The sequence below is a fragment of the Oncorhynchus keta genome, chromosome 8, assembly GCF_023373465.1.
Source record: "Oncorhynchus keta strain PuntledgeMale-10-30-2019 chromosome 8, Oket_V2, whole genome shotgun sequence".
Classification (NCBI taxonomy): domain Eukaryota; kingdom Metazoa; phylum Chordata; class Actinopteri; order Salmoniformes; family Salmonidae; genus Oncorhynchus; species Oncorhynchus keta.
This window is the reverse complement of record NC_068428.1, coordinates 588,706-602,305: the sequence shown is the minus strand read 5'-3', so window position 1 is coordinate 602,305 and position 13,600 is coordinate 588,706. Positions and strand designations below refer to the sequence as shown.

Genomic DNA, 13,600 nt, shown 5'->3' with positions numbered 1-13,600 from the left:
TCACAAATAACAACCAGTCAAGCATTTCATCAATCCACAAGCAGCAGTAATCAAGTCAATGCCATGTAGGCCCAAGGTTTAGTGTGTCTGCACTTTTCCCTTACCATTTCAACATGTTGGGAGGCTACTTGTCTGAACTTGACTGCTGAAATCAGTGAGGTTTTGCTTTAGAAAATGCAGTTTCAGGAGTCTTCACAATACCATGCAGTAGTTGTGAGGACAGGGTGAATTTTGAGTCTTCAAAATGGCATCTTAAGGTGAAATGAAGCACATTGATTCAAATTTATGGACACATGTTATTCCTGAATACATTGACATTTCTCTCCCAGACAGGCTTGTGCCCAAATCTCTATTACTCTGCATCAACATTAAAGATCAAATTGTCATTACAACACAGATGCCATTAAGCTACATTTGGAGAGTTGAACTGTACACATGACCTGGGGACAGACAATCCACAGTGGGAGCCCATCAGATAACAACCAAGCTCTTGACCTTGTAATATGTGGAGTTGACAAAGGGAAGTTCATCACTGTTGCTCAATTCACACGTGTTATTGAGATATGTAGCCAAGACTGGATTTGGCAAAATTCCTGAATGAAGATAAAAGTATGCACTTAAAAGTGCAGAGCGTTTTGGATTCTGGTTTTCTGATCCGCTCTCATCAACTCCAATAATACTGGAGTATGAAGCAACCTGGTCCCCATAGGTTTCAATGTGTCTGACAGTTTTGGATTGAGGAATTTGACTATAATACCACCATACAACAATATTACAATGTACGTCTGTGTAGAGTGCATGTGCTAGCATGTGTGTGCGTATGCATGTATCTGTACCTATGTCTCTCCACAGTCCCCTCTGTCAAAATAACAAATACCATGCATAACAACGGTGCCATTTCTGAGAATAGAGGAACTGACACCGGCGGAGAGAAGATTTCAGAACAGAGATCAGCACCAACTGAAACGTAGGCAGTGTACAATTTACAATAGTATCTGCAATTAGTTCAATCTCATCAGCTCAATGTAGCCTAATTTACAAGGATTGCACTTCAGTCCTTGTGAGCACACCTGAACACGGATCACAGCTGGGTGCCCAGGAACAGAAGCTGAATATGCAGGTCATCGCAACTGTTATTAGCTACCCATAGCTTCGGCGTTGCATTCACCACCAACACATTTGTATCCCTATACAGATCGATGTCTGAGTACGTTTGCAGGTGTAAAGGGAAAGTATCAACACTACACCACCACCCTTTCATTGACACTATTTCAGGGCGAATTGTTAATCCTCTAGTAGTTGGTCTTACCTTTGAGCTGCGGCAAGGGTGAAAGCTCGGTAAGAGTTTGAGTTCGGAACTGGGACGACCCTTGAGATTTCTTCTGTTTCTGGGCTTTCCTCATTGATTTTCGGGTGAACCCGTCCACTTTCTCAGTCGCAGATATAGCCGACATTGTGGTGCATAAACTATAACGTCAAAATATGTTTTACAAGTGCACCAAAGACAGATTCAGAGGTTACCACACGTAGGCTGTGTCTCCCAGCCCAGCCGCATCAAAATATTCTCCAACTTGAAATAATGGAGTGAACCGCAAGCTTTAAAGAACACCTCTTCTCCGTGTAGGATACACTAGTGTAGCTTGTTAATCAGTTTCCATGTAAAGCCCGCATAATTCGGTCCGCTTGTTGAGAGTCCAGCGAGCTGTTTACAAAACGAACGTTACGCGTTAACAAGCCAAAGTTGCTAGGCTAACGTTAACTAACTGATTGTCTGACAACAGAAACATTGCCTAACTAAATTTCTGGGTGTATTTGTTAACTTGTAATTTCTGCAATATACCTGTTGCTTGTGTTGTCATTTTTATAGCTAACTGTTTATTTCAGAGAAAACAAGTAACGTTATGCCATGTACTGTAAATGACAGACCAAAAAATGCTACCGCTAGCTAGCTTCTTGGCTAACGTGTTAAAACGCAGTTAGCCAGCTAGATAATATGAACATTTACAATTTAAAGCGAACTCTCATGATGAAATTCATACTATTTTCAGAAGAAAATAAATACTGTATTCCGTGTCTTGTAGCCGTAGTTGGCTTTGTCTAAAAAAAAAACAGTCTGGACGAATGAAGTCTGGCAACCTCGAACTAACGTTAGTTACTCAGTAACGTTCGTATCGGAAGAACAGCGGCGCCAATGGAGTCATGTTCAGCACTTTCCCGTGTCCATTTAGTCGGAATTATCTGTTCATCGAGTTGCTCTGACACCCCGATAAGGAATTTTCAGTTATGCTCGGAACTCAACAATAACTTTTCCAATAGATTCGTTAGATAAAACACATCCATTCAGAAGCCACAACACTGTAGACTCTGTGCAACCGTAAACAGTTTCTCATCGTTGTCGAGGTTGCATTTTGTGACACGAATGTACGTAATTGACAGGCAACGCCAGTATCCAACAAAAATGTAGGAACTTGCACGCCAATGCATTTTTAACCAATCGAATTCGACAAAGACCGGGCTCTAAAACCATGTGACAATGGGCGGATTCTGAGCCGCGGGCACCGGGCAAATGCCCATGACGTCATCGGACGAAAGCGGGGTGGGAGGAGCGCCTTTCCAAATCGAACAGTAATCTGTGCTGATCGGTCATTTTGTCAACAAGGCAGCATTGTGCAGTCCAGAAACATTCAATATATATTTTCCTCAAAATACATGTTTGAAGTGTCTAACAAATCAATCACAATGCACGCTAAAACACATAATCGTACAAATTACAATACGTTCTGAATTATGTCACTTTTGTTTGGAGGCTACATCGCATGGGCTTTTTATTTATTTATTTCACCTTTGTTTAACCAGGTAGGCAAGTTGAGAACAAGTTCTCATTTACAATTGCGACTTTGAACGGGGCACCTGACTCACGTAAGGGAGGCCCGGTTTAAAATATAATGCAATGAACTTTCAGCCAATGAAAAGTTGTTAACGTTTATAAATAGGCTAGATACATACTGTACTAAGATCCAAATAAAAAAAAGTCACAATTGTCTTTTCAGATCACACTGGTGAGTAATTATTTTGAGGCCAGGCACTTGCAATTGCAAGTACATCATGATGCTATTTTTATCCACCAGGCCACACTGTAGCATCCAACAAATGTGTGGTTACTGCTATCCAGAATCCTTGGGAAGTCCGTAACCATTTTAAATTTCAACTTCAATGGGGTAGGGACATCCCAAGGATTCCCAGATAGCATGGACCATAACCTGTCCCCTACATTTTACAGCAACGCCCTTAGCAGTGTTTGCAGAAAACGGATGTTGATGGTTTTCAGGGACAGAGAGGGCCTATTTTCAACATAACTTCCATTTCCCCTGAAAATTGGAAGTGGGGACTCTGCTCAGGGGTCTTTCTACACCTACCACGTTAGGTTATTACAGCAAAGTGAGTGGTTTGACCCCATGTGATTCTCTGAATGTAAGCCCTCAAGCACTAGTAGCATGCTAACCTTTGCACGTGAACACATGAAGAGAGCAGAAGAAAATGTTCTCATGAGACAAATACATTGCAGGTTGACAGGTATACAAACTATCATGCATTCAAACTCTTCTTTCAGCACAAAGGATAAATAATTATCTAATTGTTTGTCAAAATACGATTAACACAGCGCAAAACGCATGTGTGTTTATTATTGCTTGGCGGCAGGTAGCTTAGCGGTTAAGAGCATTGGGTCAGTAACTGAAAGGTTGCTGGTGTGCTTCCCCGAGCCAACTATGTGCAAAATCTGCTGATGTACCCTTGAGCAAGGCACTTAACCCTAATTGCTCCTGTAAATTACTCTGAATAAGAGTCTACTCAATGAATGAAATTATGTCATTAATTATCTATTATTTCTCTCTGCATTGTTGGGAAGGGCCCGTAAGTAAGCATTTCAGTTAGTCTACACCTGTTGTGTATGAAGCATGTGACAAATAACCTTTGGTGTCAGGTTATAACAACAGAAGGGGAAAGTATACAGTAAAAACAGGTTGGAGACCAGTGTTGGAAACCTTTTACTGATGAACAGCATTGCATGGGGCTGTAAACCTAACGAGAAATGCAGTACACAGTACCATAGACATGTTTCTATAATACCAACAACACAAAGTTGCCTCTTAACATTTTTTATTTTACAAGTATTGTTGTCTAGGGACATGCTTTCTGCAGTACTAATTCCAGTCCCATGGTCACTTCATGAATTGTAGCGTGACGTGGTAGTGACACAGCTAATTATTCAGTATGGGGAGCCAACACTGGAATTCAAACATGACATGAACAGTGTAAGGTGAAGTATTTCACCCAGTAATGGTTAAGGGAGGAAAAGCTGATCCTAGATCTGTACCACTCCAAAGTTGTATGCCAAAGTGATGGTATTTAATCAATGAAAAGTTCAGAAAGACACAGCAACTTTGGCTAAAGTCAGTTTATACAAGCAATAATCAAAGTTAATGTATATACACACACAAAATCCACATTTTCACAGAACTTATACAATATCTTGTACAAATGAATAAACTGATGGCAGAAAAAGCCACACCAAGTATACAAAGTTAATGCACAAAATAAAAACATGAGGAAACTCAAAAGTTTGTCTATGTTGCGCTAACAACCTGTTAAGGATACGCAATATTGTACCCATTGAGCAGAGGTTAAGAATCAACCCACATATATACAATACCAGTGAAAAGTTGACACACCTGCTCATTCAAGGGGTTTCTTTATTATTCTACAATGTAGAAAATAGTTAAAATAGAGAAGACATCAAAACTATGAAATAACACATATGGAATCATGTAGTAACCAAACAAGTGTTAAACTAAAAGATCAAGTCCATATTATGGCAAGAACAGCTCAAATAAACACAAATAAACAGTCCATCATTACTGTAAGACATCAAGGTCAGTCAATCCTGTGAAAAATGAAGAAATATGAATAACCATCAAGCGCTATGATGAAACTAGCTCTCATAAGGGCCACCACAGAAAAGGAAGACCCAGAGTTACCTCTGCTGCAGAGATAAGATCATTAGAGTTACTAGCCTCAGAAATGGACAATTAACTGCACTCAGATTGCAGCCCAAATAAATGCATCAGAGTTCAAGTAACAGACACATCAACTGTTCAGAGGAGACCGCGTAACATCAGGTATTCATGGTCAAATTGCTGCTGCTGGAAAAAAAAAAAAAAAAAACACTACTAAAAAGGACACCAATAAGAAGAGACTTACTTGGGCAAAGAAACACAAGCAATGGACATTAGACTAGTGGAAATCTGTCCTTTAGTCTGATGAGTCCAAATTTGAGATTTTTGGTTCAAACTGCAATGTCTTTGTGAGATGCAGAGTAGGTGAACGGATGATCTCGGCATGTGTGGTTCCCACAGTGAAGGAGGTGGTGTGATAGTGCTTTGCTGCTGACAGTCAGTGATTTATTTAGAATTCAAAAGGCACACAACCAGCATGGCTACCACAGCATTCGGCAGTGATACACCATCCCATCTGGTTGGGGCTTAGTGGGACAATCATTTGATTTTCAACAGGACAATGACCCAACACACCCCGAGGCTGTGTAAGGGATATTTGACCAATACGGAGAGTGATGGAGTGCTGCATCAGATGACTTGGACTCCACAAATCACCCGACTTCAACCCAATTGAGATGGTTTGGGATGAGTGAAGGAAAAGCAGCCAACATTTGCTCAGCATGTGGGAAATCCTTCAAGACTGCTGAAAAAGCATTCCAGATGAAGCTTGTTGAGAGAATGCCAAGAGAGTGCAAAGCTGTCATCAAGGCAAAGTGGCTACTTTGAAGAATCTCAAATAAATTTAGATTTGTTTAACACTTTTTTGGTTACGATATGATTCCATGTGTTATTTCATAGTTTTGATGTTTTTACTATTATTCTACAATGTAGAAAACAGTAGAAAAAAATAGAAAAAAAATACCTTGAATGAGCAGCTCAGCTGTGTCCGAACTTTTGACTGGTACTGTATAAATGCATCTTTAAAAATATTTCTCGGTTGAACAGTGATCCCAATTAAAATACATACATTGTGCTCTCACTCAGCACTGAGAGCACAATTTCAATCCAAACTGATTACTCCAAAGTCTTTTGCAGGAAGTAGGAGGATATTTTCTGCATGGATCGTGGTGAGCGCATTGCTTGGTAGGGAGAGCGCATTGCCTGAGAGAGAAGAGAAAGATAAATGACAACAGGTACCATATTATGCAGTTAGAGCCATCAGTGTTTGTTCTACATTGGGAGCCAATCCTGATCATACTGTAACATCACTAAATTCAGGTCAACTTGTGCATACCGGTGAGGTGGGCATCCTGCCATCTCGCCTCTTGCAGGCAATGGGGCTTCTGGGAATGCTGCTGGTGTTTCCCACACCCTTCCTCAGCCTCTGGCTCATCACTGACAACCAGTCTGCCCCACCTGGAGAGTAGTTCTCCTTGTCTGCCTGTGTGGATGTTTCCTCCACCTGGAGGTCTGCTCCTTCCCAGGCCTCACTCCTCTCTGTGCCCACCAGAGGTGGCTCCTGGCTGGGGCAGCACATGCCTGCCAGTCCTCGGCTGCTCTTGGCTGCAGGGTAGAGCTCCGTAATGCAGTTGCATTCCCCTGCACCATCGCAGCCCCCTGCTGCACCACAGTCACCAGTCTCCAGTCGGCGCTTGGCCCTCCTCTCCGAGGGAGGAGTACCGGTTGGGCTCTGGGGGCTGAGCACCGTGTGGAGAGGAGAGGTGACCTGTCCCCAAGGAGACCCAGGGGTTCGGGAAAACCAGTTCCTGATGGAAGAGGGTGTTTTCTGGCATAGGAGGGTGGCTTTAGCACCCTGAAGGGTGGAGGCGGTGGTGGTGCTGGAGGGTAGCGGCACGTCGGCAGGCTGGGGGGAGGACAGGGCCCCCAGACTCCCTGCCTGGGGACTCTTGGCTGGGGTGTACTCCATGTGGTTCAAAGGCCCTTAGAGAGAGAAGCAGAGTTTCAGTTTCAATCCAAAGAGTTCCGCTTGTTCAAGAAGCATTGGAGGTAGTCATCTTTGTTATCATTTGGCTACACAGACCAGTAAAAACAATTAAGGATGGTAACCACTGCATTGGATACGAAATTCCAGATATTCCCCATCTTCATCAGGCCATTTTATTAATGTCCTATCCAATTCTCTCATTGATCGGCATGTCAAAAATGTCATGTACCCTTTGCTGATAAATAGCAGCAGTAGCGATACTCACTTGGAATGGACACGGTGGTGGCAGGTTTAGGACATGCCCAGCCCACCAGATTGGCCTCTCCGACAGAGGACTTTGCTCCATCCGTCCCCCGGTCCAGACGCCAGATCCGTACAGTGTTGTCGTCAGAGCAGGAAGCAATCTGACAAGACAGAGCATGAGATTACACAGGGCCCCAATTTGCACCTCACCTAGCCTGGTTAAGCCAGACTGAATGCTGCACACATCATTGTTTCAATGGTGAACGCAGCTCTCAGTCTGGTCTACCTAGGCTACAAAACCTATATCTCCTCCTGACCATTTCAACTATCACAACTCTGTTTTATGGCAAAGGCACGATTTACAATGTGAACATTTGCTCCAGGGACACAAAAATGGATCTAAAAGCAGCACAAAAGGTGTATTTCTTGGTAGCAACAGGATGAGCGTTCTAAAATCCGCTTATAGGGAGGTCGGAGACCTGGCAGTGTGGTGCCAGGACAACCACCTCTCCCTCAACGTCAGCAAGACAAAAAAATCTGCTTTGTGGACTACGGGAAAAGGCGGGCCGAACAGGCCCCAATTAACATTGACGGGGCTGTAGTGGAGCGGGTGGAGAGTTAAGTGCCTTGGTGTCCACATCACCAAGACAGCCATGAAGAGGACACACCACCTTTTCCCCCTCAGGAGACTGAAAAGATTTGGCATGGGTCCCCAGATTCTCAAAAAGTTCTACAGCTGCACCATCGAGAGCATCCTGACCGGTTGCATCACCGCCTGATACGGCACCTGCTCGGCATTTGACCGTAAGACATTAGAGGGTAGTGCGTACAGCCTAGAACATCACTGGGCTCAAGCTTCCAGCATTCCAGGACCTATATAATATGCAGTGTCAGAGGAAAGCCCCAAAAATTGTCAGAGACTCCAGTCACCCAAGTCATAGACTTTCCTCTCTGCTACCACACGGCAAGTGGTACCAGAGTGCCAAATCTAGGACCAAAGGTCTCCTTAACAGCTTCTACCCCCAAGCCATAAGACTGCGGAATAATTAATCAAATGGCCACTGGACTATTTACTTTGACAGCCCCCCCTCCATTTGAATTGTACACTGCTGCTACTCTCTGTTTATTATCTATACATAGTCACCTCACCCCTACTTACATGTACAAATTACCTCGACTAACCTGTACCCCTGCACACTGATTATATCGGTACCCCTCTGTATATAGCCTTGTTATTTTTTACTTTAGTTTATTCAGTAAAAATGTTCTTAATGCTTATTGCACTACAATGTTAGTTACGGGCTTGTAAGTAAGCATTTCATGGTAAGGTCTATACTTGTTGTATTCGGCGCATGTGACAAAGTTTGATTTGATAAGAATAACATTCTTAACACAAACCATCTGAAAACATGCTGGCTATGTGAACATAGACAAAATCTTAGATCTCACCTTCGTGAAATCTGTTGGGCACCACGCAATGGAGGTCACTTCCTGGTTATGGCCCTGAAGCATCATAGGAGCCTGCTTTGGGTCGGAGATCTGAAATAGGAGGTTAAGACACATTATAAAATGCATGGATATAATAGTTATTAAATAGTCAAAGCATGTTCATTTGTCGGCAATCGTCCATCAGTCTGCTTTTCAAAGGTTTTCCCTGGATTGGGTAAATCTAAATGTCAGCTCACCTTCCAGATGTACGTATGATGGTCACTTGAGCCACTAGCCAGGAACTGGTCGTCTGGGCTAACAGTGGACTTGACGTAAAACGAGGAGTTGAGGTGACCAGCGAAGACTTCCACTGAAAAAGAAAGACATGTTAGAACATCAGAAATAATGTGCACATAACCAGACATTGAAACCACCAGAACAACATTTGTTGTTCAGAGTACACAGGGCGAGTTCACAAAAAGTGGTCAACATAACTAAACAAATATCATCCTGAGGAGCAGGGCTCAACTAAGAACAATTTTTGTGCCCAAGTTGAAAACAAATTAGGTGCACACAAAGAAATGTAGGAGCACAATGAAAAATATTTTCAATATTAAAGCTAGAATCCTTAATTTTTCTAGGTGCAATGGTGCTCCTAAATAAAAATTCCAGGTCACACATGCATGTAAAATGGTCACACTGTAGAGCCCTGCTGAGGAGACACTCCAGTCACACATATTACTTCCTGTTCGGTCAAGGGACTGATCACATTGTAAGTTAGAGCCCCCTGGGCTACATTCTTGACTAGTGTCGGAAAAGACCCCACACCCAGCAGTGCAGCACCCAGTCTCAACTAGTGGGTAAAAATACCAGGGTGGCGTTCATTAGGCACCGAACAGTAGACAGCGGAGTAAAACAGGGAGGGGCTACCTTGACTTGTCCAATAAGAACCGCACATTTTTGCTTTCCACTAACTTAAAAAAAATACATTTCCTTTGCAAGTCCTAATGAACACATCCCAGGCTTAGATGACTCATTAAGAACACAAACACTGAGGTGTTTCTCATCTGTCAGTCAGACAGTCTCCTGTATACACTGTAGCCAACCTGTCTGTTTAACAACCTCTGGACCATTGTAAAGACGGTTTAATACCATACTTGTTTGGCACGTTATATTGTTATTCATTTTATCAGGTAAGTTGACTAGAACACATTCTCATTTACAGCAACGACCTGGGGAATAGTTTCAGGAGAGGAGACGTTAGCCAAATGATAGTAGCCACATTCATTATGACGGTGTTGGCACATGCAGTTGAACTAGCTATTCAAGAAAATAAATCTTCCCAAAGTATGGCATTTTTGCCTATCTGACAGCTTCCCATAAATAAAATAGTTTCAACCGTACAGTAGTGTGCAGCCCCACCTGGTGGAAAACAGTGGTAGTGACATAAAAAAAAATGTAATGGCATGCAGGAGCTTTAATGTGAATGGATGGGAGAATATACAGATGCATTAGAGTAACTTGCCATAAAACAAAGTCATGGGCTGAATGCAGCCATGCTTTTGATGGACGTTGCCATATAAATAGAATGACATGCAGAAGGCATTTGTTTACCTGGAGTGGTTTTCAATCCACTGACGTTAAACATGTAGATGTTGTCGTCAATGCAGTTGGAGAACAGGTTGGAGCCGGTGGAGTCCAACACCAGCCCCGAGTAACCTACCCAGAGAACACAGGTCAGGTCCTACACTTGTGCTACTCTATGAAACAAACACTTTTTTAAACAACAACATGTTTGAATACTTGTAAACTGCTTCCTTCATTCCTTTACAGAATTCACTGATCTTTACTTTGATGAAAGGATGAGTTTCAGACAGTTGCTTCACCAATCCAGTAATATCGTATAAGAAAGTAGCCTATTCCAAGGAAGGAAGGATACAATTATCAAGAATATGAGTCATGTTTGAGAAAACCCACCTAGCTTTCGTGTGCTGGAGCCTGGGTACGGGTACACCTGGAGCGGTATGGGGTCGTGGTGGTATGCAGTGTAGCTTTTCCGAAGGTCCCACATCTTGATTATCCTGGTTAAAAGGAAAAACATCAAATTCAAAAGTAAAAATCAATCTTTGTGGTGCTGGCTTCACATACATCCCTATGACAGTCATCTAGATTTTTAATAAGCTTGTCACACCATTGTGCCAATCCAAACCATACTGGCTCAGATGTTATCCTTTCAATGTCCTTTTCAGCCAGGTTCAGCACCTGTGTCAGATACGTAATATGGCCAGCGCAGTACGTAACCAGAGCAGCACAGCACTGCTCAGCAGCATTAAAGTATTACACATCAGATTTCTTACCCATCAACAGCTCCTGAAGAGATGAGGGTGTGTGCATCACGGAACAGCACCACGGTGACACTCTGCTGGGAGTCCTACAAGACATGGAGAACAGATTTCAGATTTGCTCTTAATATCCCAGTCCTGAACTATAATCAGTATGAAGTGAACAATAAAACTGACACTGGATCAGTTTTACTACTAACCACAGAGGGGGCCATGCCACGTGTGCCTGGGCGTCTCTTCTTCGTGTTAGAGGGTGTGTTTCTATCCATCTTATTGTGAGCCCCACTGATCTGCTTCACCTGCCTGTAGAATCCATCTGAAGGGAAAACAAACACCATTACCCACTCAATCTCTCGTAGATAGACACACATAACTGGTATCGCAGCATCTGTCAACAGTCTGCAACAAGTAACAAGGAACTTTGTTCCGGTGCACAGATTTTCTTGTGACTGATCACTTGGACAAATTAGGATTTTGAATTTCTGGAGGGGACATTTGGCCCATAGACTTGCCTGTAACGTGTATATTCTAACACATCTTAGCCTAGAACTTAATAGAGCATTTGGCACAATTACCCAAGATTTTAGTCCTCGCTTTACTCACTGAAATATTGTAGCTTTTGAAAGATTTAAGATCCAAAATATGCAATGACTAACCTATCGATTTCAAACATACTGTTTACACTAAAGAAAACGGTAATCACTTTCATATCTGTCCTTACCTTTTTTGCTGCACCTGGTGTCCCAGACCATAATATTCCCATCTCGGCCCCCAGTACAGAACACAGCTGTTGGAGAAGAGAGAAGTTTGCATGGTTACTAAGAAGTTTTCGGACACAAACAACAAAGTCTGCAGTGGCCTAAAAAGCACAGGCTCCCCTGGTGAAAAACAGAAACTCTGCAGCAGCTGTTTAAGGAGAGTTTTGTTCTCAGTAGATGAACTGTCAAGCTGTTCTGTGATGATGCCTATAATAAAAAAAACTTTTAGGCATGGGTATACACACACACACACACACACACATAAGAAATCTGAAAGACCATACACTCAAAGCCATGTCTCTGCATTCAGGAAACATACTTAAAAAAATATATGTCTATTGCTTCGTTTTTAAGGTATCATGTGCTGCCGCTCTAGGACAATAAAGTTATTGAATTGATATGAAAATGACCTTTCTCCTGCTGTGTGAATGCAACAGACTTGAGGCTGCACTGGTGCCCCTTGAAGATGCCAAGGAGTTCCCCCGATGCCACGTCCCACAGCTTGGCCATCTGATCACCGGATGCAGTCACCTGATGGAAATACACAACATTTTATCATGCATCTTCTAACACGTCTATAGAAAGTAGTAGTCTGTTTCACATCACACACAGTGATCAATCAGGGAAAACTTATCCTACTCACCAAGCTAGCCTCCCCTGGCACCCAAGCAAGGTCAAAGACAGCATTCTCGTGTGCCAACCATTCTATGGAATAGCAAAATAAAGTTTATACCCCAATTGGCATCTAATGACATTTAATGAGTTAGGGTCCTAAAACAAGGCAAGCTTGGCTGGAGATTCAGAGAGCTGCAATGGCTAGGTGGTCTGCATACTATGGGTGCATTATCATATCATCTGTTGTCTCAGCACAAAAAGCAAGATGCTTGAATTACTCTGTTGGTCATGTGGTTGACAATCAGGTGATAAGTTACCTTTCAGGACTGGACTCTGTCTGTTATCTGTGTTGTAGAGCCTCAAGACACCCTCCTCGTTGGCCACAGCAAATACACTCTGCAACCCTCGAGCTAAAACGCCAGGAAAAGAAGTGGTTAACAGAAGAAAACAGGACATCGGGACAGTGGTTCATGGTTAACGCCTTCATAGGCATACAGTAGAGTACTTCCTGTATTACCTGTAGAGAAGGCGCATCCAAAAGGGGGCACGGCTACCCCCATGTTCCCGTATGAGATGTGTTCATCATGCCGTGCACACTGGTAGCCGTTCAGCAGAGAGGACAACGGGTACTTTGGGCTGAGGTCTAGTGGAGAAGAGGAAACAACAAATACAACCACTATGAAACATGCAGCAAAAACCATGTGTGATATCCATCCCCAGGGACCGCCAAGGACCTCCTTAGCTATTTGTTAACGCTAGCCACTTCCCCACAACAATATCCATCCATCCATCCATCCATTAGCGTCACAAAATGGCCTGTCTAGCAGCCAACAATGCTGAAGTAAACACAGCTGAGCTAGTTAACTAACTAACTTTGGCTAACTAGCTAGCTATAGCCAAATATCTTTCTCATTGTTCTATCTGTGCTATAGCTGCCTAGAAACATTGAAGGCAGACTAATGTCCAGATTAACATTCTTACCATTGCGCCTCAGTTTACGGACTTCTCTGTCAACAATGGAGCGAAAAAGCATTTCTCTAACTCAGCCGAAGCCAGACGATTTTTTAAAAACTATTTCTATTCGTCGGAGCAATTCCTGTGCTGTGATCTTCTGTTTGTTTCCCCCCTTTCCCGCGAACTAATGAACTGAAAGAGAAGACGAATCTCCCGCTAATGTTGCGTCGCGCTCGCTGATTGGTTGGAAATGTTATACTT

General features: G+C 42.9%; 2 protein-coding genes across 2 annotated transcripts in view; both read right to left on the bottom strand.

Moving 5' to 3' along the window:
- LOC118386647 (serine/threonine-protein phosphatase 2A 56 kDa regulatory subunit alpha isoform-like) overlaps positions 1–2,423 on the bottom strand; it is a 109,209-nt gene extending 106,786 nt beyond the window's left edge. Inside the window, exon 1 of the mRNA XM_035774359.2 lies at positions 1,310–2,423. Coding sequence (XP_035630252.1) covers positions 1,310–1,454 — 145 coding nt within the window. The 5' untranslated portion in view covers positions 1,455–2,423. The remainder of the gene's footprint in view (positions 1–1,309) is intronic.
- A 1,594-nt stretch (positions 2,424–4,017) lies between these two features.
- LOC118386646 (denticleless protein homolog) lies at positions 4,018–13,550 on the bottom strand. Its single transcript, XM_035774358.2, has 15 exons — positions 13,367–13,550; positions 12,903–13,028; positions 12,703–12,795; positions 12,414–12,475; positions 12,181–12,301; positions 11,734–11,799; positions 11,213–11,328; positions 11,028–11,101; positions 10,648–10,751; positions 10,285–10,389; positions 8,928–9,040; positions 8,692–8,781; positions 7,265–7,403; positions 6,349–6,995; positions 4,018–6,215 (listed from the first exon to the last, which is right to left on the bottom strand). The coding sequence occupies exons 1-15, from the start codon at positions 13,416–13,418 to the stop codon at positions 6,129–6,131; spliced, it is 1,995 nt and encodes a 664-aa protein (XP_035630251.1). The 5' UTR covers positions 13,419–13,550; the 3' UTR covers positions 4,018–6,128.
- Positions 13,551–13,600: the final 50 nt, after the last annotated feature.

Coding starts and splice junctions, on each gene's coding strand:
- LOC118386646 (XM_035774358.2), bottom strand. CDS start 13,418: ATGCTTTTTCGCTCCATTGTTGACAGAGAAGTCCGTAAACTGAGGCGC. Junction 13,029..13,366: donor CCGTAAACTGAGGCGCAATG/GTAAGAATGTTA, acceptor CTTCTCCACTAG/ACCTCAGCCCAAAGTACCCG. Junction 8,782..8,927: donor ATCATACGTACATCTGGAAG/GTGAGCTGACAT, acceptor CTCCTATTTCAG/ATCTCCGACCCAAAGCAGGC.